The sequence below is a fragment of the Leopardus geoffroyi genome, chromosome A3, assembly GCF_018350155.1.
Source record: "Leopardus geoffroyi isolate Oge1 chromosome A3, O.geoffroyi_Oge1_pat1.0, whole genome shotgun sequence".
Lineage (NCBI taxonomy): Eukaryota > Metazoa > Chordata > Mammalia > Carnivora > Felidae > Leopardus > Leopardus geoffroyi.
The window spans coordinates 105,674,936-105,698,521 of NC_059336.1; the positions used below are offsets into that span (position 1 = coordinate 105,674,936).

General features: G+C 45.8%; 1 protein-coding gene and 1 long non-coding RNA gene across 13 annotated transcripts in view; one reads left to right on the plus strand and one right to left on the minus strand.

Moving 5' to 3' along the window:
* Positions 1-6,395: 6,395 nt before the first annotated feature.
* Positions 6,396-13,288, plus strand: LOC123581187. Its single transcript, XR_006703651.1, has 2 exons — positions 6,396-10,966; positions 11,086-13,288. It is a non-coding gene; the product is annotated as an uncharacterized LOC123581187 (long non-coding RNA).
* The window catches only part of EML4 (EMAP like 4), a 164,286-nt gene continuing 153,391 nt past the window's right edge, over positions 12,692-23,586 (minus strand). For all 12 annotated transcript variants that reach the window (XM_045447026.1, XM_045447031.1, XM_045447023.1 and 9 more), the window contains 4 exons: positions 19,721-19,808; positions 19,116-19,214; positions 16,352-16,482; positions 12,692-15,488 (listed from right to left, as the gene is read on the minus strand). In XM_045447026.1, the coding sequence (XP_045302982.1) occupies positions 15,015-15,488; positions 16,352-16,482; positions 19,116-19,214; positions 19,721-19,808 (792 nt within the window). In that variant the 3' untranslated portion in view covers positions 12,692-15,014. The remainder of the gene's footprint in view (positions 15,489-16,351; positions 16,483-19,115; positions 19,215-19,720; positions 19,809-23,586) is intronic.

The window sequence follows — 23,586 nt, forward strand, 5'->3', positions numbered from 1 at the left end:
GTGTACAATTCAGGGGTGCCGGGGTGGCTCGGTTGAGTGTCTTTTTTTTTTTTAATGTTGACTTATTTTTGAGAGGGAGGGAGGGAGAGGGAGAGAGAAGCAGGCTTCAGGCTCTGAGCTGTCAGCACAGAGCCCAATATGGAGTTTGAACCCATGAACGGTGAGGTCATGACCTGAGTGGAAGTTGGATGCTCAACCGACTGAGCCACCCAAACTCCCCAAGAGTCCCACTCTTGATTTCATCTTAGGTCATGATTCCAGGGTCTTAGGGATTGAGCCCCCTTTGGGGCATGCTGAGCGTGGAGCCTGCTTAGGTTTCTCTCTTTCCCCCCCACTTCTGCCCCTCCCCCTCTGCTTCTGCACACACACACTTGCTCTCTCAAAAACATTTAAAGTGTACAGTTGAGTGGTTTTTATCATCTACAGAGTTGTGCAACCATCACCACAATCAATTTTTAAATATTTTCATTACCCTAAGAGGAAGCTCTCTGCCTGTGCCTGTTAGCAGTTGTTCATCTTCCCCACCCCACCTCCTAGCCTTAGGGAACCATTGATCTCTATTTTCTGTCTCTATAGATTATTTTTTTCTGGGTATTTCATGTAAATATCTTTTTTTTTTTTTTTTTTTTGAGAGAGATCCAGCGCACAAGAGTGGCAGAGAGAGAGAATCCCAAGCAGGCTCCACACTGTCAGCATTAAGCCCGATGTGGGGCTCAATCTCACAAACCTGTGAAGTAATGACCTGAGCCGAAATCAAAAGTCAGACACTTAACCAACTGGGCCGCCCAGGTGCCCCATAAATATCATTTAACGTGTGATCTTCTGTGACTGGTTTCTCTCATTGTAATGATTTTGAGGTTCATCCATGTTGTGGCATGTGTCAAAACTTCATTCCGTTTTGTGGCTGAATAATGTTTCATTGTATAGACACCCCACATTTTGTTCATTCATCAGTTGATGGATTTGGGTTATTTCCACTTTTGACTACTATGAATATGCTTAGATGGAAGTTGATATACAGGTTTTTGAACAGGCCTATGTTTTCATTTCTCTTGGGTACATGCCTAGGATATACCTAGGAGTGGAATTGCTGGGTCATATGGTAACTCCGTGTTTATTTTTTTGAAGAATTGCCAGACTTCCTAAATCAGCTTTATCATTTTACATTTCTTCCAGCAGTGCTAGTTAACTTTTGTTTTTAGTTTCAGGATCCATTCAAGGATCACACATTGTCTTTAATTGTCATGTCCCTTTAGTCTTTTTTGATCCAGAGTAGCCCCCAGTGCCCTTCATCAAAGAGTTTGAAGAGTTCAGGGCAGTGTTTTGCAGAACATCCTTCAACTTGGATTTGTCTTACTGTCTCCTTATGATTGGGTTGAAGTTAAAACATTTTTGTCAGGAATTCTTCATATACGATGTATTCTTACTATATCAAGTGGCACTCGATACCAGTTTGTCCCATTATTGGCAATTTGAAGTTAGGATAACTTAATTCAGCTGTTGTCAGATTTCTCCCTGATAAGATACCCTTTCCCTTTGTAACTAGTAAGTAATCTATGGGATGGTAGTTGAGACTGGGAATATCCTGTCCTCGGCAGTGTTGTACCCAGTATAGTAGTCCTTGGTGATTCTTGACTGAATCATTTATTCCTTAAGGTGGTTGTAAAAAAGTGATTCTGTAGTCTGTCATTCCTTCTACACTGTTGACATTTTCCTGTGAAGCTGGGTTACCCCCACTCCTTTAAGAAGCTTTAGTGTAATTTCCTCATTCACTATAATAACCATCCCTGTCATTAATCATTCCAGTGCTTAAATTCAGCCCAGACTTTGCTTCTGTGTCCTTTTGACATGCCCCATCCGTGTTTGTGTGTTTTCTGTACGTTCTGACGCACAAGATGCTTTCTATGCTTACCTTGTTTTTTTCTCTACCCTAGTTTCCTCTGTTTACTTTCAGATATGTTCTATTTTTACATACGGATGCATTTTCCTTCTCTGCCTGTTTTATTTTTGCCTAAATGGTACTATACATTCCTACTAGTCAGTCATAGTCTGGAACTTGTTCTCTGCCTCATTTTTCTGAATTATATTCTATTTTATGAACACACCATAGTTTATTTAGCTAGTCTCCTTTTGATGGGTATTTAGTCTTAAGTTTTTTGCTTTTATAAACACTGCTTTAATATATAACCTTTCCATCTCATTTTACATATTGTTGAATGTATTTGTAGGATAATTTCTAAAAGTGAGACTAAGGCAAAGGGGATGTGTTTCCAATTTTGATAGCTACTCCTTACTAACAGAATAGTGCTGGTGTTTGTTCCTGTTTAGCTGTGATGAGGGTGCCTGTTCCTCCTCCCTTTTGCCAGCAAAATGCTGTATCAAATTTTGTCTTTGCCATCCTGGTAAGTGGTAACGTTTCTTTGGTTTACATTGTCTTTCTATTATAATGAGTGATGTTGAATATCTTTATTTAAAATTTATTTTTAATTTTTAAAATCCTTTTTTTTTTTTTAAGTTTATTTATTTTGAGAGAGAAACCAGGGGAGGGGCAGAGAGAGGAGTGAGAGAATCCTAAGCAGGCTCCTTGCTGTCCACACAGAGCCCGATGTGGGGCTTGAACTCACAAACCATGAGATCATGACCTGAGCCGCAATCAAGGGTCAGATACTTAACCGACTGAGCCACCCAGGTGCTCCTTATTTTTAAGTAATGTCTATACACAACGTGGGGCCTGAACTACCAATCTGAGATCAAGAGTTGCATGCTCCACAGCTGAGCCAGCCAGGTGCCCCTAAAATCCTTTCATTTTTCAAGTTGTTTTATTTCTTTTTTTTGTCAACTATCTTTTCGGATATTTTGCCCACATATGTCCAGGTACTCTTTGATAATGCTGTAAATGTCATTGGTCCATGTGGCTGATTTCTCTGGAACAGACTCTGCTGACTTCTGTGTGAGCCAAACCTCTTCTGATCATAAGTCCCAGAAGTTTATTAAAACCAGCCGGTGCAGAAAGAGGGATTTTCTAGAACCCCAGTGGAGCTGGGCCTCACAAAGACTTGCTTTTGGGATCACGGTGTGTGATGTTTCTGTCACTGTTGGCTGTGTAGCTTTTTCTTTCTCTGTTTCTCGTTTGTTGTACATGGTAGGAAATGTCTAGTTGTCCAGTCACCGGAAACCAGCCTCAAGTTTCAGTAGAGAGAATATCTTTGGCTTCTTCTGGAGCCTCCCAGGGTGGGGACAGGGGTGGGATGGGTCATTCACCTTTTCTGCCATTGGCAGCTGCCACTTGCATAAGCTTCAATTGGGAATCCTGACCTCTGTGTGGTACCAGGGTGCAGGGGGTGCTGTGCTGGCTCAGGAGGTGCTGGATGCGTGGACTGAGGACAGATGCTGCTTTTGCTCAGGGTCTGGAGTCCGTTAGAACCGCTTTCCAAGGGAGTTGCTACAAAAACTAATGGAAAGGGCCGAGTGGCTGGGAATGGCGTTTTTCTCTTTTTCTCGGAGTTCTGACAAAGCCCTCCTGGGACATCATGCCTTCCCTTGTCCTGACCTTGGCCATGACCTTGAGCTTTGTCATGGTCTCATGGGTGGACCTCAGGGCCAAAGCGATGGCGCTTCACACCGCCCAACACATACACACTGGCCGGATTTGCCAAGCGTAAATAGCGCATTCCAGTGGAAGTGCCGGCCCAGGCTGCGGGACGTGCTGGCGCCCCCTCCTGGTCGGCAGCGGGAAGGCCTGGGAAGGCCGACCCGGAGAGCTCGAGGCTGGGGCTGGGCTGCAGCGCGGGCTGCCGGCTTAGAGGGGGTTCCTGAGGGCCCGTCACGCACTTCAGCCGCCCCGGGAGCGGGGAGATGTGGGAGCAGGGCAGGTAGGCAGGAGTAGAGCGGGGCTTGGACAGGGGTCCGCCGTCCGCAGCATCTGTGGGGAAAAGCTGAGGAAGGAGGAGGCAGCTTGGTTGCTCGGCTCAGCGCAAGCCCCTCTTCTCAGGCGCTGGCAGAGGTTACGGAATTGCCTTGCCACCAGAGAGGGTGGGCAAGAAGACGGCGTTCCAGAACCCGTTACTACCTGCCAGGCTCCAGGCCCGTCTCCTGCTCCCCCACAGCTCCTCTGCTCAGGCCACAGAACCTCCGTGTTAGACAGCAGATTAATTTGAAAATTGAGTTGCAGCTGGATGAGTTGATGTCAACTTCAAAGTTCAGTGGTGTTTAATTAAAGCCATCCAGAGACGAAACCCGCTCCCAGGAAATTATTCTGACCGAATAATTAAAGAGAATAAAGGTTAGATTTGTATTTCTGGCTGAGTCTGTGTTGCATTCGGCATCTCCAAAACATGAATTCCATTAACCTTTCGTGAACCAACATTAAATTGCTTTCAATTAGTTGTCATTCTAATTAAAGTAGAGTCGCACAGAAGAGCCTTTGTTTATGCTCGGTGTCTGTTCCCTTTTCTCCCCTGGAATTACGTCCTCTTGAAGAAACGGTCATTTGGAAAATTGTTTGTAACTTTGTGTCTGCCCGTCCCTCCTTCAGTCAGGACCTATTCATTGAACGTCTGGAAGAATCGGGGAGGCGGGCCATGGCCGCAGGCTGGGGTAAGTCTTCACTGCTGTGGCTGGTTGAGGTGACTTGCAGACATGTGTCCTGTGGCTGCGGGAGACCAGGTTGAGGAATGGTTAAGTAGTCTGCCCAGCCTGGGAAGTCGGTCTGCCCAGGAGGGCTTGTGGGTTGGGAGGGGTGTGCGCTTGCTGCCATTAAAAACAGAAGGGGTGGGGGGAGGGGGGGAGGCGCCTGGGCGGCTCTGTTGATAGGTGTGTCTGACTCTTGATTTTGGCCCAGGTTGTGATCTCACAGTCTGTGAGATTGAGCCCCGCGTCTGGCTCTGCGCTGACGGTGTGCAGCCTGCTTGGGATTCTGTCTCTTTCTCTCTCCCTCCCTCCCTCTCTCTCTGTTTCTCCCCTGCTCACTGTCTGTCTCAAAAATAAAGAAAAACAGGGCGTGGTGCCTGGCTGGCTCCATTGGTAGAGTGAGTTGACCCTTCATCTTGGGGTTGTGAGTTTGAATCCCACGTTGGGTGTGGAGATTACTTGAAAAATAAAATCTTAGAAGAGGCAGCTTGACTCTACTTGCGAAGACAGTCATACCTCAGGCTCTGTCCCCAAGAGCCGCTCAGGCCTGGGTTTTCTTAGTGCTGCTGGTCACCCCCCCTCCCCCCGGCTTCTGAGCTGGCTCTGCGAATCTTGTTCTTTTCTTTCCTGGTTCCCTTGCTCCCTGGGCTGTCTCCGGCTCTTCACGAGTTTTATGTGTGTTTTTTTTTTTTTAACGTTTATTTATTAGTGAGAGACAGAGAGACACAGAGCGTGAGCAGGGGAGGAGTAGAAAGAGGGGGAGACACAGAATCCGAAGCAGGCTCCAGGCTCTGAGCTGTCAGCACAGAGCCCGACGCGGGGCTCGAACTCAACGGACCGGGAGATCATGACCTGAGCCGAAGTCGGACATTTAACCGACTGAGCCACCCAGGAGCCCCACGAGTTTTATGTTCTTAACCTTACGGGCCATCAGGTGCCCTGTTGTCCTTTCCCACAAGACTTTGCCGTGAGCAGGTCTGGGCTTATTTGAGGATAGATAAGACACCCTGCTCCCCTGTCAGCCCGATCTTTACCATCACTAACCCTCAGCACAGACTGTTCCTTCTCTACTTGCTGTGTGCCAGATTCTGTGTGGGGCAGGAGAGACCAGAGAGGGGTGACCCTGTCTCTGGTCTCCAGAGTTCACGGAATGATGAGCACAAGCAACGTGCGACAGAACATCTGGAGGCAGAGTCAGGGCGCAGGGCGCGGGGAGGAGCAGTGGGGACGGAAGGGCCACCGTGTAAATTGCGTAGTGCATTGCAGGTGGGGAAGGACGTTGGCCTGAGGGACGAGCACGTGCTGATATGTGAGAGCGTCTTGCATGTGCGTGACGAGGTGGGGAGACAGGAATGTTAGAATCCGTGACTGAAGAGGGAGGCTCGGGCCAGCTCATGAACGACCCTGGCGTGCGTGGGTGGGTGCGTGTATGTGTGCGTGTGAGAGCGAGAGAAAGGTTCCGTTGATGACTCGGCTTGGCTTCTGGGTGGGTGGAGGTACAAGATGGCGGGTAAACAGCAAGGCATGTTTTGTTAGGGAAAAATGGATGGTCTGTGAGGCCTCTAGGCAAAGAATTCCGATAGGCAGTTGGGTCTGGAGATAGAAATTGGAGAGTGAGGGGCGCCTGGGTACCTGGGTAAGTGGCCGACTTGCGCTCAGGTCATGATCTCATGGGTTCGAGCCCCACGTCGGGTGGTGTGCTGACAACTCGGAGCCTGGAGCCTGCTTTGGATTCTGTGTCTCCCTCTCTGCCCCTCCTCAGCTCGTGCTTGCTCTCTGGCTCTCAAAAAATGGATGAAAATGTTAAAAAAAAAAAATTCAAAAGAGAAGAAAAGAAATTGGAGAGAGAGCAGGATTCATGGGCAGTGGTGTAAGTGAGGAGCCAGAATGGGGGAAACAGCACTATTTCCGGAGTGGGTGGGGAGGAGAGGGGCTTGTGGTGGCTCATAGGGGGAGCATGGACACGTTATATGGAAGAAGCCAGACACAGAACATAGCATGTGATTCCACGTATATAAATGTCAAAAACAGGCGAAACTAACCCGTGGCGATAGAGGTCAGCCTTGTGAAGAACATTCCGTGTCTTCATGTGGGTGATTACATGTATGTGCGCATATAGACCGATACGCTAAGATCTGGGCGCCCTACTGTAAGTTACACCTAAACAACAGTCTTACCAAAAAAAAAAAAAAAAAAAAAAGAAGATGGAAGTGTGGAAAGGAAAAATAATTTTCTTTTCCCTCTTCTGACTTCTCGGCTGAGACCCCTGTCATAAAAGATTAACAAGAGAAAAGAGTTTAATAACATGTTTACGTCGTGTGTACATCATGGGAGATGCCCGGGGGGGGGGGGCAGTGACTCATCCCCTGAGGTGGCTTAGAGCTCGGGCTTCAATAGCTCTCGGGAGGGAAAGGGGAAGGCAGGCCTCGGAGGGGGAAGACGACGATTTTTGAGGAAGGTGAAAGGGCCCTTGGAAGAACAGCTTGTGACAAAGCTTGTGAGCATGTGGCGCCCCGCTTCTGGTCTCCTCTCCTGTGGTAATGGCTGAAGACCCTCCCAGGGAGGGGATCTGTGATGGTCGAGTTCCTTTGGGAGCATCTGTCTTGAGGCAGGAAGGGGGTTCAGAGAAAGGCTCTCCCTGCATCTGCTGGTTTCCAAGTGCCTCCAGCCCGAAGGCATCACTCTACCAGAGTGGCATATTTTTGGGTGGCGGGTTTTCTGCTACACTTCGGAAGGAAGATGGAAGGAAGGGAGGAAGGAGGGAGGAAGACGGAGGGAAGAAGGAAGCCTGGAGCCTGTGGTGTCGGGAGAGGGTGGATATTCAAGGAAGAATGAGGGCCGGTGTCGCTCACGCCGAGAGGTGCGGCCACGGGCTGGCTCTGTAGGGCGGCGTGCGCGTGACCGTGTCCTCGGAAGCCTCCCTGCCAGCCCTCCCGTGTTCACTAGCGTGTGTTCCTCGCGCTGTCGAATGGGGGGCATAGAACAGACCCTGACATGGAATCCGAGCAGGGAGGGGGCACGATCCTCAGGTCACAGCCGTACCCGAGGAGTCTCCCGTGCTCTTGTCCGTAGCTCCCACCAGTGCGAACGGCCACGTCTGTGGCTCCCTGCGTGCCCTCCCCGCCGAATCCCTGTGTTTAAATTTGATAACGTTTAATTTAAAAAGGTGATTAATGACTGTAATTTAATTTAAAAGAACTGTCTTCTATTTTAATGTGTGGGTTTCCCATAGAAACCACTTCAGCTTCGGCGGCCCTCCATGGCGGCTTTATTAAGGGAGCCATCTGCAGGCTTTCCTGGCTTTCCTGACAATCTGTCGTGCTGTTCCCCGCTTCCAGTGCAAACACTGTTCATTGTGTGGGAGGCTCCAGCCGGCCGTCGGGAGGGGACAGTCTTCCCTCCCTGTGCGAGTAGCACAGCTGGGCTCTTTCTCTCCTGTTCTGTGGATGCTGGGCCTTCACCGGGCAGGTAGGGGCAGAGCCCGAAGCTCGCCGCATGGGCCTCCCCCGTGCCTCGGATGCTGTGCGTGGGTCTGGCCCTCACTGATGGCACCTAAACTTACCTAAGCCCACAGTGAAAAATGGCTTTCTCATCTCAGCTTTGTTTTCTCTGTCAGATTCCTCACTTGCCCAGAGGCAGGGCCGACCCGTGGTGCCACGAGAACCGGATTGGATCTTCCCGATGCTCCAGGGTCCTGTGAGGGCTGAGTCTTAACACAGTTCCTCCAGGAGGGAGGGGACTCTTGGCTCAGCCCCGAATTAATTCATCTTCTAAATGGAAATGTCAAAGCCTGGCAAACATTCCTGCTAATGATTCTGGTGAGGGGGTATTCACGGGCAGCAAACAGTAGGCCACGTGAAAATGGATTTTGCCCGGGAAGCCGGGCTCTGTCTCTCTCAAGGGAGAAACCCTGATAACCTAATCTCAATTCTGCAGCGGTTTCTGGAGGGCCGCCTAAGGAGTGGAATTTTTTTTTCTTGTCATTTCATTAGTTCTGAATAAGGGAAGGTGATTCAGCTCCGGGCCCCGAGGGCAGGAAGCAGCAGCAGGGTCGCTTCAGGAGAAGGTTTCCGAGAAAGGGAGTCTCCACATCCGAAGAAGCCGGTGAGAAACCAGGAGGGAGGGGTACCGAGTGGCCCAGCCAAGCGGGAGGACACCAGAGGGCCATCTTCCCTCCGTGCCTGTCATCCAAGGGGTGCACCGCCCGGTGGATCCCCAGCGCCCCCAGGTCGCCTCTTGCCCCCTCCCCCCCCTCCTCCATGGCAGATGCCGTCTCCACCTTGCCTGGGACGAGCTAGGAATTCTCCCACAGACCCTGGGAGCCAAGCACCCCTGACAAGCAGCCTGTCCCTTGGCAATTACTAACCAGGTGTCTGTAGTTTGGTCATTTCAAGAATGTTATAGACATGGAAATACAGTTGATAAGCTTTCAAGATTGGTTTTTTCACTATGAATACTGAATACTCTTAGGCTTCTTCTAAATTTTCATGTATCAATGGTTCTTCTATTTATTAAGTAGTCAATTTAGAGGGAATGCATGTGTGTGGGGGGAGGGGCAGAGGGAGAGAATCCCAAGGAGGCTCCGCCCTTGCCAGTACCGAGTCCGAGACTCACAAACTGAGATGGTGACCTGAGCCGAAATCAAGAGTGAGGTGTTTAACCGCCTGAGCTACCCAGGTGCCCCAACATCATTTTTTATTAAACATAAAAATTTCACCTTTTGGCTGTTGTTAGAGAATCTAAGCAATGGGTGGGTGGTTGCAGTAAATGACCAACCCAAGATTCCTTGGTGAAGGATACTCGTCACGTTTCAGATCATATACTGTTTATAGTATGCAGTTAAGTTTTCTAACTTGGGGGGAAGCCGACTTGGCTATATACGAATCCTAAACTATCCCACCTTTCTTGGTTACTTGCGCCACGAGGGCAGGGCCGGGTCAGTCTGGCCATCGGATTCCCTGCTGATCCCGGCACAGCTCCTTGCATGAGGCAGGTGGTGACCAACACCTGGTGCGTGGACAACTCCTTCGGATGTGGTGCCACACACACGTCCCAGGTAGCCCGCTGGCTACCACTTGGAAGGTGCTGGCGGCAGAGGACGTTTTTATCGCAGGGAGACGAGTCTATAGAATCAAGAGGACCCGCTTTGTCCAGACACCCGACTCAGGTTAACTGAACTAGTGTTCGGCAGTTGACATGGTAAGAGAATGCCGGCTTCTGGTTTCCTTGCTCCCAACCAGGTTTCCAAGTCAGCCCAGCCCGGTGTTGGCTAACTGGGCATCACTGTGCGAGGCAGGCTCCGAGGACCTTTCCCGAGCGCTGTGGCCCGGTGGCTGTGTGAACATCCAGAATGAAGCGGGAAGATCAGGTATGAAGGCTTGGCTTTTTACTGAAAGGTTATTTTTCCCACCTGGGACCATTTCTTCTGGTACCCTCTGTGTTTGCCGTTCCTGTTGTGAGATCTGGGGAAAGTAAACTGTGCCAGGAGTTGAATTCTGCCTCTGGAGCCAGTTTTGTGTCATCCCACTAAGATGTTTAGCCATCAGCACCGTGATTATGCGTATTCATCTCTGTGTCGATGGGCGGCTCCCTAGGAAGATCTATTTTCAGGACCACGTGTTTACATTGCTGAGGGACAGGAGGTGCAAGATCAAAGCCCCGTGGCCGAGCGGGGCCTGCCGTGGGGTGGGGAATGGGGACAGAGTGGAGAATGCACTTGGCTAATGACAGAAGTTGCTACGCTCCTTTTTGGGTGTAATGGAAATTGCCCAAAGGTTGGAAAATGAGGGAGCAGCGTCGCCACACAAACAGGTTTAAACTGAACACTAGGGACGGAGGACACATGTGCCTATGACCAAAGGCGGCAGGAAGAGCAGGCAGTTGCCGGCTGCCGGTGCAGCTGCAGGATGGTGTAAGGGCCTGGAAGCTTCTCTGCCCTGCGCTCTGGTTATAGGGGCGGCGGGAGAGGGCACTTGTGCATGAGAAGGGTCCCTTCACCTTTGTGATTCTCTTCGCAGCCCTGTGCTGTCTTCTCTGGGTCTGATTGCTTCCTGTGGTTTTTCCTTCTGCTGCTCTGAAATGCTTGCTATTCGTTTAACCTAGTTCATCCTTTGTATTAACGGCGACTAAACGGTCACTCTGGAGGCCGGAGGACCTGGCTTCCAGCCTTGGCTCAGCCACCTGCTAGTAGTGTGACCTGACTTCTCTGTTCCTCAAGTTGCCTTGTGTGTAGAATGGAGAGAATGGAGTTTAGGATTGTCGGAAGAACTGAATGAGTTAACACACGGAAAGCACGTGTCATCTGAGGTGCCAGCTGTTACCGTGGAACAGCAATTAGGTATGTGGCGGGACCGGATTTTAGCCACGGAGCATTTGTTTTTTGTTTTTGCCCGTTTCCTGTTTTCGTCCTCTGAGATACAGAAGTAGCACCAGTAAGTTTTTTCTGCCATATTTCAGGATTGGTTAAAAACCACCACCACAAAAACGTGTTCGCTTCAGTAAGCCACGGTCTCCTGAGGATGTCACCCAGGGATGCAGAAGTGAAACAAGCTGACGTTTCCAGAGACGGTGAGACTTTTTTCCGTTTGGGATTCTCTTTATTCTTTTGCCTTCTTTATATCAGAGCATTAAGGGTTATCGTAGGGATTTAGTAACACACGTAGAGTAGAAATTCAGGTTTCCTTTGGAATAGGTGAACCGGTTAGCACAGAAAGTGTAACATTATGTATGACCCCGTGAAGAGAGCAGGAGCTGCCTCTTTACAAAGAGTTACATCTGTGTTTTTGGGAAAAATGCCTGAGACCTTTCTGTGGTCCTCGAGGACTCTAGTCCTGGGCGTCCCAGGCCAAGGTGGCTTCTCCAGCAGGGACAGGCTTCCGTGCTGGCGACAGACGGGCAGCCTGCGGGCAGCGGCTTCCCCCACTCACTCCCGCAGCCAAGTAGGAGATGGACACAGGCTCCCTGTTTCCCTTGCCCCTTGGCCGATTCTCCGAAGATTTACCCTCCTTCTCTCCTCCTCCCTCCCTGTTCCTAAAGCATGTCTGTCTCCTAGTTTGAGTAGCAGAGGCGCAAGCTTTGAGGTTACAAAACATGAAGTCCTGGCTGGTATCGAAGTCTGGGAACACGGGCCACTTCCCAGTCTCCCAGCTCTTCTCCTCGCCCGCAGGGAACACTCCCGGCACGTGAGGGCCAGGGTGATGGGACCGCGCTGGGCCACACAGGTGCCCCGCCGGCAGCTCTCCTTGCCCCAAGTCCTACATGTCTGCTCTTCAGGCCTGTCAAGAACAGAAACATGTTCTTGAACTCTGTTTCAGTGCCAGCTCTAAACTGGAAACCTAATTCCTTCTAGAAGTTATACCAACACCTCAGTGTGCTCAGAATCAAATGCATCATCATTTCCCCCTTTGGGATCCCCTTATGTTATTGAGAGGAAAAAATCACATTGTTCAGTGAGTTTGCTCAGATGTGTCAGCCCTTCTGTCTCCGAATCGGTGAGGTAAGTAATCCCTACCCCACGGTAGCCCCTCAGGGGTTCGTGTCTGTGGGCGGTTGCGAACACAAGATTCAGGGTCAGCGCGGATGAATGAGGGAACGATGAAAACCCCATCATCTCCGTGCCTTTAAAATGGAGGACGGTATGGAATGCTCCCGATCTGACTTTTCAGAGAGAAAAAGTCGTAGCAGCCGGCGTATGGTTGTGGCGTACAGAGGCTCTGGGTCCCTGCACAACACAGGGGGGCCGGTGACAGCCGGGGCCGCGGCGCCCTCCCGAGCGCGAGGCCTTCACAAGGGCTGAAGCGGGGCGGCGGTGATGGGAGTCCGTCCGGCAGGTAGCCAGGATCACCAGGGTTATCCGGTGTTAAATGTGAGAAAGCGTAGTCGTGAAATAAATGAAAATGAAGCTACTTGCCTGTTAAGTGGGAGCATAAATGAGAAGTAATTTCCTCTAACATAACGAGATGGGAGTTCGTTCCCACCAGGATGGTTGTGTCCACAAGCGGTGGTCAGCTGATGGCTGGACAGCGTGGAGACGAGCAGCACAAGCAAGAGTCAAGACACAGGAAACATTTTGATTATTTTATTTCATAATCTTCAAAATCTTCTGCCATGAGACAGGAATGCATGATAGAAATGGCTCAACATCTTCACATGAAACACTTGGATTCATTTTCATTCACAAGTTTTTCTAAAAACATCTACAATTTCATAATCCCACCCACCTGCAACCATTATCACAGATTTAATTGACCATTAAACAGTAGTTGCCAGCAAGAGAGCTGGAACGCTTCTGCGCATTAGTAGTGTCTTTTGAAACTACCACCCAAGAGTATCACCGTCATAAATCTCATTGTACACAGCAACCGCAACGGTGACTGGTGTCCCAGGCACACTCCCTGCTGATCGGAGAGAGCTGTATCTCCCAGGTAAAGAAATGCTTTTGCTTCTAGAACTACTTGTTCATCTCAGTATTTTTCTTGCAGGGAAGGAGCACATGCTGATCTTGATGATTCAGTTACGCTAATAGGCAAGTATATATGCCTGGCATTTATTGATGCTCTCTGATAATTATGTACAGAACATACTGAAAAGTGGATTGCTTGGAATCTAGGTCTCTTCTTTTGAAGAGAACTCCTTTGAGGTTTTTTTTTTGAACTGTAAACAAAAGGAAAGAGATATACGTGGACATATACCTATACACATAGAGATATACACTGAGTATTTTCAATGTGGTGTATATCTTCTATAGATACACACAGAGTGTCTACACTCACCCCTTCACACATACCCACACCCTTACATACAGCATGTGAATATAAATGTTGTGAGTGTCCTTGGGAGTTCACTGGAGTTTGTATATTAATTACCAGATGGTGATGAAATACCTGATTTGTATTACTCCTGAGAAGATACTAGAAGGGAATGACAGTTCTGATGCACTTTGGAATGGCACAATCACGTAAACACTTGCATACTTATACTTAAGACTTCTGAACTCATTCAAAGTTTCTAAACATGGTCTAACAAAAAAAAAAAAAAAAACAAACCAACAAAAAACAAAAGAACAATTCAGCAAGTTAAAAAATAAATCAAAACAGTATTTTATAATCAATGTATAAACAAATATATAGGAAATGCGTATTTGTCAGTAATTATTTTTATAGTAGGAAACATGTACTTAAGAAAAACATAGTTATCTGACAAAACTTAAAACAAAAACAAAACAAAACCCCCCTACTATCCAATGCATAACACACGCGTTGCCCATGACAGCAGAGGGCAGCCGCGTCAGAACTGCAAGGCCTTGCAGCAACTCTACCAGAGAAAAATGAGCCTATGTAGCAAGTCTGTTAAGTATGCAATTTATAAAAAATGACTGTGACTTTTATATTTCTATAAAAAAGAATTTGTAATTTGCTGAGTGTCTTATCCCTCAATGTAATCTGTATAAAAGTTACAATAAAACCAATGAATTTCAAGCACCGATTCAAACTTACTGTATTTGTATTTCTCCTGTTATGAAAGAGACAAATTATGAGGAAGGCTAAGTTCAAATTAGCCAAGTAATTATTACAGTTTTATAGGCATGCGGTTTTTTCTTCCATTCATGTGGATGCCAAACATTACAAAATGTTTCGGCCAGTAAAGGAATCCTTGGAGGAACCCATTATTTCTGAGAATTAATGGTTTAATATACATTAAAAGCTCTTTAACAAACCACTGCTTTCTTAGTTTTCAGATACAACAGGTCTGCACACAAGAAATCAAGGGACTGTTCCTCATCACAACTTAGAAAGGCAGCATCTGGACGCCTACCGCTAGTGGAAGCAAACGGCGCTAGGACTCAAGGCAACACCATCGCTTGTGGCAAGACTGAAGTTTTTAACTAAAAAATTTCCACTAGACAATTGGGGTGGGAGGATAGCTCAGTAAGAGAGCGTTTTTTTCTTCCTGATTTCTTTTTCTGCATCAGGGAAAAAAAAGTAGCACAGCCTGAGCCAGTAGATGAGTAACAGTGTTTGTGATGCCTCTGGTTGTTCCTGAAGAAGACTTGTTCAGATAACAAGGGGTTGATTTCAAATCCATACAACTGCTGTTTTTGTTTCCAGTATTTTACATCACCACTTACATACATGGTCATTTCTGAGACATTAATGTTTCAGTCTCTCTTGCTATTAAGAGTTTGGTTAATTTTCAACACACACACCAAACAACCGTCATGGTCGGCTGCATTTGAGACTGAAGGTAAGACCACTGAAAACAGATCGTGTGGAAACGCAAATCGCAATCAATAGTGATCTGCGTCGCTTCCCAGCCTGTTATCTGAACTCTATCACAAGATCACATGCAGCTGAAGGAGGAGAGAGAATCGCGCTGAAGCCCCGGTGTTAAGACAGGGGTGGGGGGCCTTGCCAGTCCTCGGTAAGAACAGATTCACTCTGCTCCTTGCTTATCTCACTGGATGGCTCCTCAAAAATAGGCTCACCGAGGTCCTCGCTGCCCCCTTCACTCTGTTCCTCGATGTGATCTTCGCTGGGCTCCATGGTCTGTTCCAGGCTGTTCTCCAGAAGTGTGGGAGAATTGCTTATTCTACTTTCGTCTTCAGCTGCCTCATTTAAGGGCTGGGAAGGAGGCGGTGTGGGAGTATCAGACTGCATGACACTTTCAATGGAAGAGATGGGGGCTTTGGTTAGAGTACCATCGGCTACGATCTCATTTTGAGGCAAAGATAACTTTTCTACAAGTTTCCACTGAATGATGCTCATGTCTTTTCCACCAGTTGAAATCAGGTGACTGTCACTGTGTGTAAAACTGACATTGGTGACATGGCTGCTGTGGGCGCTGTACTTGTGACTGGGAGCCTGTGTGAAACAAATCAGACCAGAAAATTAGCCTCATTCTTTACATGCCTCCTCACAGCAATGAAAGTGACTAGGTAAGGGAAGTAATTCAGTTTCTGAAACAGTAATTCAGACCAAAGCCACAGTCATCAAATCTGAGGAACAGAACTAGCAGCAATTTCCTTTCAATACCTACTTATATGGGAGAAACAAAACAGAATAACTGGACACACATCCATACCGTCAGACCACGTATTTTAAAAAATAACGAACAGTCTGTCTCTTCTGGATATCAGTTTGGTATACTTATCAGACATTAGCAATTATTCTGCTGAGATGGCTAAGGGAGAACTTACTAGGCGGGCAGGACTGTAGTTGATTCAGAAAATGGCCCCATTGGTCTTATGTATTTATTTTTAATATTTTTTTATTGGAGAGGGGCAGAGGGAGAGAGAAATATCTTAAGCAGGGTCCATGCTCAGCATGGAGCCCAACACAGGGCTCGATCCCATGACCCTGGGATTGTGACCTGAGCCAAAATCATGAGCTGGGATGTTCAACCGACTAAGCCACCCAGGCACCCTGACCCCGTAGCTTTATAATGGTGATCATATGTGTAACAAAGTATGTTAGTAGGTTTAGGAGACATTAAAGCTGTTAAAAAATTATTTAAAAAGCAGATGATAAACAATAATAAAACACCAGCTTGACCTTAAAAGGAGCAGGGCCTGCCTGGACACTTACAAGGGGCACTGTTGTCCCTCTGTGCACCTCAGCAGCACGGGTAGTAATGAGTAACTCTGCACATATCTTCTCATCACTGACACAAAATTAGCCCCCAACAAAAGGCCCTACAACACTAGTTTTCATTATATTGATTTTACCTTTGCTTTGGAGCAGGGATATTGAAACAGATGGACTTTGCAGAAGTCGTCAGCAACAGCGATCACCTTCCTATTGTGGGATCGCACCAGTGCATTGATATCTGTCCCATCGGATCCTTCTGGCCAGACACCTTTGATACGGAAACACAGTGGTGGAGGAAAATTAGTCTAAAATATAACTGTGATACTACATAGGCTTATTTAATTTTAGAATCTTACTTTCATCTGTGTTCAAACTCGTAGCTGCTAACATTTTCCTTACAAATTTCTTAGTAGTGCAATACCTCTTTTAAAGGATGAAGTTTTACCCGAAATCTAATAATAAAATTAAACCAAAAATAGCCTCAAGATGGAAAATTTAAAGACACAAAAGTACTCACTAGTAACCAGCAGGTGGCACTCATTTGTTTTAGTTTAACCCACCTCTGCAAATAAGCTCTTCCTTTCTAAAGTTTCTAGTTGGAGGGGAAATTCTTAGTTGTGTGGTGAGGTACGGAAAGAAAGCCATAGCGTTAGTTCTTCCAAGGAGACTCTGGGGAAACTGTGTAAAATGCACACACTCCTTCTCTGCTGTTCCCTTCAGGTGGACACTTGAAGAGAACCTCGAAGATTCTTAATAGAAATGCATAGGCCATCTACAAGTCTATCATGCTGCCCCACAGAATTTTCCTATAACTATGATTTATGTCCAGAGACATTACAAATTTAATTATTCTGAATCATTATGAGGCACTGGTGATCATGTCAATGTAATTAGCACAAAACTCTATTAGACTAGATGGAACTTATGGAATGTATAAGGGCTGAGATGCTGGCCTCCTATGGTTCAGTGCTATTCTGAAGAACAAATAAGTTTTCGGTAAATTTGCTGAGTCAAAACACTTTTTTTATTTAAAAAAAAAAGTTTTTTAATGTTTATTTTTGAGACAGAGACAGAGCATGAGCGGAGGAGGGGCAGAGAGAGAGGGAGACATAGAATCCAAAGCAGGCTCCAGGCTCTGAGCTGTCAGCACAGAGCCCGACGTGGGGCTCGAACTCACAAGCCGTGAGATCATGACCTGAGCCACCCAGGTGCCCCTAAAACACTTCTTAACTGACACCTCTTACTAAGTAAATGAGTATTGTTTCATTAAAATAACAAGGTACGGGGGCGCCTGAGTGCCTCAGTCAGTTAAGTGACCGACTTCAGCTCAGGTCATGGTCTCGCGGCTCGTGAGTTTGAGCCCCGTGTCGGGCTCTGTGCTGACAGCTCAGGGTCTGGAGCCTGCTTCAGATTCTGTGACTCTGTCTCTTCCTCTGCCCCACTTGTGCTCTGTCTCTCTCAAAAATAAATGAACATTAAAAAAAAATTTTTTTTAAATAACTAGGTAAATTACCAGCCATTGGCTACTGCTTCAGTTTCACCCAGAGTAATGAAACTGTATGTGGACTAGTCTGGATTATTTTTTAAATTTCTTGCTAGTCTAGGCACTCTCCTCCATCTCTATAGCAGTTGTGTTTACTTTTTTGAGAGAGAGCACGCAAGTGGAGGGACCAGGGGGGTGGGGGTGGGGGGAAAGAATCCCAAGCAGGCTCCATGCCCAGCTCGGAGACTGACATGGGGCTTGATCTCATGACCCTGGGATCATGACCTGAGCTGAAATTGAGAGGCGGATGCTTAACCAACTGAGCCACCTGGGTGCCCCTGCACTCCAAATTTTATCTTTAAATAATATCTACTAAAAATGCCTTTATACTTCAAATGGTGGGGGGACACCTGGACATTCATATGCAAAAGAGTAAGAACTGCTAACAAGGATGTGGGGAAACAGAACCCTCGTACATCACTGGTGGGAATGTAAATGGTGCAGCCACTTCAGGAAAAGTCTGGCATTCTCCAAAAGGTTAAACACAAGGTTACCATTTGACCCTTGAATCCCACTCCTAGATATATACTCCAGGGAAACGAAGACATGCCGATACGAAAGCTTGCACATGCTTGTTTGCAGCAGCATTATTTGTAACAGCTGAAAAGCAGAAACAACTCAAGAGTCCATCAACTGATAAATGGACAAGCAAAATGTGCATGCATATTGCATGCAACGGGATATTGTTCAGCCATAAAACGAAGTGCTCATACAGGTTACAATGTGGATGAAACCTGAAAACGGTCTATAGCAAAGAAACCTGTTTCAATGCGTCACACATCGTGTGACTGCATTTATACAAATTACTGAATAGGCAGAGGTCATTAGAGAAAAAGCAGATGAGTGGCTGCTGGGGGCAGAGGAAGGGGGAGAGGTGGGGAGTGATTGCCAATGGGTAGAGGATTTCTTTTTGGGGTGAGGAAAATGTTCTACAAGCAGACAGTGCTGATGGCCACACAACTCTGAATATCCTAAAACCACTGTACTGTATAAATAGACGAATTATGTAGTATGTGAATCATAGCTCAATAAAGCTATTTTAAAAATTTACAAATTTAAAAAAATTCAGTTTTTACTTGGAGGAAAAACATGGGAAGACAATCTGTGCTATTATTGTAAATTTTTTTTCCTTTTAATTGTCTTTCATATTTATTGAGGACCAAAAGTCTGCTGGACTCTGCAGAGAACACACTTCACAATGGTTCAATCCTAATACACTTAATTTCTCTGAGTCTGGCATCAGCGACAACACTGAAGAACATACGCAGACTACTTTTCACTTAGCAATTTAACCAACTAAGTATTATACATAAAAACCCCACAAACTACCTTTTCCTCATCAGGTGTCATGTTCTTACCAAAGACTTGAAAGCCTAGGACGCAGGTATATGTCGTCCAATCGATGTCCTTACAATCTGATCGATTCCTGATTAGTTTGCAGCCACTTGGAATGTCCCCTTTAAATTTAGAAACAGGAAGTATAATCATAGTGCCTGTGTACAAATGTATTTGAAAGTGCATCTTGATTCAAACTAGCCACGTTTACTTGTATTTATAATCCACACACTGAAAAACATTAAGACATATTTAAAAAGGAAAAGAAAGTGCTCACTTTACCGTTCATAGAACCACAAACTTGTTCCCCACTGAAATTGTTCTTGCTTCTTTAAGAAGCGTAAATGCCTATCCATTATACTCTTTCCTGTCTCCAGGAAAAGTTGTTAAATACAAAACTGTATGAGAGCAGCAATCTCCCTGAGTAATTTCTTAAGACTACATATCTACGTATTTAAATTAATTCATTACTTTCTGGGAGAAGTGAACCACATTTGAGAGTCTCATTCCTTAGCTCAGAGTAACATGTGCTTTGTCAAATCAGAGAGGCCAGCACACACTCTCTGCACAGCCTGTTCATCTGCGCCCGACAGCCCCATCTCAGCCATATCTAGTCGTTCATACTTACAGTACAATATCTCATAGTCTCCTGAGTTAGACATTATATATTTATTGTCTGGGGACCAGTCAAGGTGTGTGATATAGCTGGAATGTCCCTAGAGAAAAACAGAGCGACGATTAGGAAAGCGTTCAGTGTTTTGAAGAAGTCGTTTAACAGTTAGCCAATACTTTCTCTGTGTAGCCATTCATCTGGAATTCCTTAAGTACAGAGAGGAGTATCACAGCCTCTAGAACTGAACAGGGCTCACAACAGGTCTTTAGTTCTTTCTCACCATCTCTCACTGGCAACTGAAGAGGCAGGTATTTAAGAGTCTCATGCTCTACTGACTGAGCTAGCCGGGCGCCCCAAGAGGCAGGTATTTAAAGATGCCAGTGATACGTGAAGAGTTGTGGCGGAACTCTGGAAGACAGAGATCTCACCACAGTGGAAACACGTGGAAACACTTGGAACTTGGGAATATGCTGTTGGCCTTTCCACGCAGATAGCAGCCACAAGCACCGACTACTTGTGTCAGACTTCCAAGAATGAGGAGTCTCTTAAACTTGTGCCTTAAAGGATACTTCACAGATAACCATATCCTCAGGCCTTATTTCAAGTCACTGGTGTCCCCTTTAGAGGGACTTCATTTATGAGAATGAAGTAATGGTTCCAGGAGCTGCTGCTTAGTATCCACGGTACACCCCAGAGGCTGGGGAATATGGCACACGTATATGGGCGTATGGAGGGTTCCTAGAAAAACTCTCCAAGAGTATTTCTGGGGAAAACTCACCCAACATGTACTCCTTCAGAACAAGTGGATCCAATCTAACTCCTTAAGCAGTGATTTTTTTTTTTTTTTAATTTATTCATTCTGAGAAAGTGAGCTTGGGGAGAGGGGCAGAGAGAGGAGAGAAAAGATCCCAAGCAAGCTCTGTACTGTGCTGTCAGCACAGAGTGTGATGTGGGGCTCGAACCCCTGAACCATGAGATCGTGACCTGAGCCAAAATCAAGAGTCAGATGCTTAACAGACCGAGTCACCCAGGTGCCCCAAGACCGTGATCTTTTTCTGCTCTGGTTTTACTAACACTGTGGGAATTAAGACAAAAAACTACTAAATGCTGTATTTTGTTGGCTTCCTATGTAAGCATCTGATGATTTCTAAGATAAATCACACACAGGTCTTAATGGTTTACCAAAGTCAATGGAGACTCAAAAGCACTTTTATCTCCTACCATCTGTGGTAAAACATATTTAATTTCTATTGTACTTTTTGAATTACTAGCTTTCTGCACCCATGATTTTATTTTTTAAGTTAAAAAATCCAAAATAACTTAGGCACAGCTTTTAATGTTTCACACAAAACATTCTAATTACTCCATTATCCTTCTGAAGTCTAACGACATCTGCCTGGAGCTAAGATCTCCTTCACAGTGCTGTATGGCAAGTATACATATTTATACATTTAAATGAATTTAAATTATGGGAATTTGAGAACTGTGAAGCTCCTGAACTCACCAGAGACGAGGAGGTATACTGGAAAACAGGTTTGGAATCACTCGCTAGGTACAATGGAGATCTACCAACTTAACAAGAAATCAATTTTCAGAGCCCGAAAGACCCATGTGATTACTGGATATTTTCTGAATATGGCAGAAGGATGGGGTTCACACAAATCCTCTTCCTGGCGCACACGAGTCTGATGGCGCTGGGCTCTGGTGTCAGGAGAAGCCATGCTTCTCAGATAAGAAAACTACATGAAGGACCGATCTCACTAGATTACCCAGGCAAAGTGCAGTCCCCCAAGAAGCATTCACATTAACGTAGAAGTGTTTAAAAATATCATCTGGATCTCTGTGAAAATGCTTTAATAACATTATTTAGAAGAGCATCAAAAGCTTATATGTAGGGGAGCCTGGGTGGCTCAGTTGGGTGAGGGTCCAACTTCGACTCAGGTCATGATCTCACAATTTGTGGGTTCCAGCTCCATGTCAGGTTTTGTGATGGCAGTGCAGAGCCTGCTTCAGATTCTCAGTCTCCCTCTCTCTCTGCCCCCCGCCCCCACCACTTGCGCTCGCACGCTCTAACATAAAAAAAAAAGAAAAAAGCATTGTATGTATACATAATATTCAAGTAGCTGCATCTGTACTGGACACATAACATATTTAGAAGGTCAGTATAAAGTATTCTCAAAAAGGACTCCTGAGTAGCAAAAGTACCCAAATAAAGGAAACACCCTGGGGAAGTTATCAATTCATACCAGAAAAACAAAGTGAGTATTTTCTCCCTCATATGGATTCCAATAAATAAGCAAAGAAAAGATTAAATGCAACTGTTTGGCATCTGTAATGTTACCTTCGCATACACCACCTCAGAGTGTCCTTGCCCCACCCAACTCATAGGCCCTGGAAGGTACAGGCACAGCTTGGGGGAGGGTAGCTTCAAATACCACCCCAAGGGCACACACACAGTTGGGAGCAAATCTAGTACACTTGTGGGGTGCCTGGGAGGCTCAGCTGGTTCAGCGTCTGACTCTGCACTGGAGTCTGCATGGAGCCTGCTTAGGAAGATCCCTCCTCCCCTACTCGCTCTCAAAAAAATAAATTTTTTTTTTCTTTTACTATACTTCCTTGAAAAGAAACAGTATTTTCTAAGCCAGAATTTTCATTACTGCTATTAAATAATCACAGTAATAATCACAAGTGATGGAACCCAAGATGACTACTCTGAAAAAAATCAGAGATATTTTAGCTACATCTTTGTCAACTAGAAGACCATCTACATCAGTGGCTTGCAACCCTGGCTATATATTAAAAATTATATGGGGAGTTTTTTAAAAAAGTTCCAAGGCCTAGAGTTAGGGATCTCACCTTTTCCTTGTAAGTAGGTACCAGACATGACTCCCCCTTACCATCTAGAGCAGTGCTAACGGAACTTTCTGTAGTAATGAAAATGTGTGGACATACACGGTCCAGTGCAGCAGCAACTAGCCACCTGTGGCTTCTGAGTACTTGAAATATGCCTAGTGCTCCCAGGGAACTGAATTGTATTTAATTTCATGAATGGAAAGTTGTAGTTAGTAGCTGTGATATTGGATAATGCAGAGAACAGTCCATTCTTACCCTACTGATATGAAATATCTCTTATCATCTAGTAAATTTCGATATAAACAGATACCTGTTTCTGAACTTTCTTTTCTGTTCCATTAGTCTGCCTATCTCCAGTCAACTGTAATAGTTTTGTGGTATGTGGAAAATTTCAGATGAACTTTAAAAACATTTTATCATAAATAACATGTTGAAAATTTAAATAAGGGGGTGCCTGAGTGGCTCAGTTAAGTGTCTGACTCTTGATTTGGGCTCAGGTCAAGATCTCACAGTTCAGGAATCTGAGCCCCATGTCAGGCTCTGCACTAAGAGTGTGGAACCTGTTTGGGATTCTCCCCCTCCCCCTCTCTCTGACCTTCCCCAGCTTGTGCTTTCTCTCTCTCAAAATAAACAAACTTAAAAAAATATTTAGGACTGCATCAAATTTAGACAATAATTTGTAGAGAACAGCTATTTTTATCAAATCTTTTGATCCAGAAACATGTTATAACTATTTTTTCAGCCATGTTTCCTGTGCTTTACTTGCTAGGTTTATTCTCAAAGCATCTACAATTCTGGTTGCTATTGCAAGCAGGATTTTTCCCCCATCAAAGTTCTGATGTGCTTTTGCTGGTTTGAGGGAAAATTATTATTACTATTTTAGTTTTATTTATTTAATTAGTCTCTACACCCCATATAGGGATTGAGCTCAAAGACCCCGAGATCAATAGTTGCATGCTCTTCTGACTGAGTCAGCCAGGAGCCCTGAGAGAAAGTTATTCTTTATAGAATAGGCTGCTAGCTCCTAT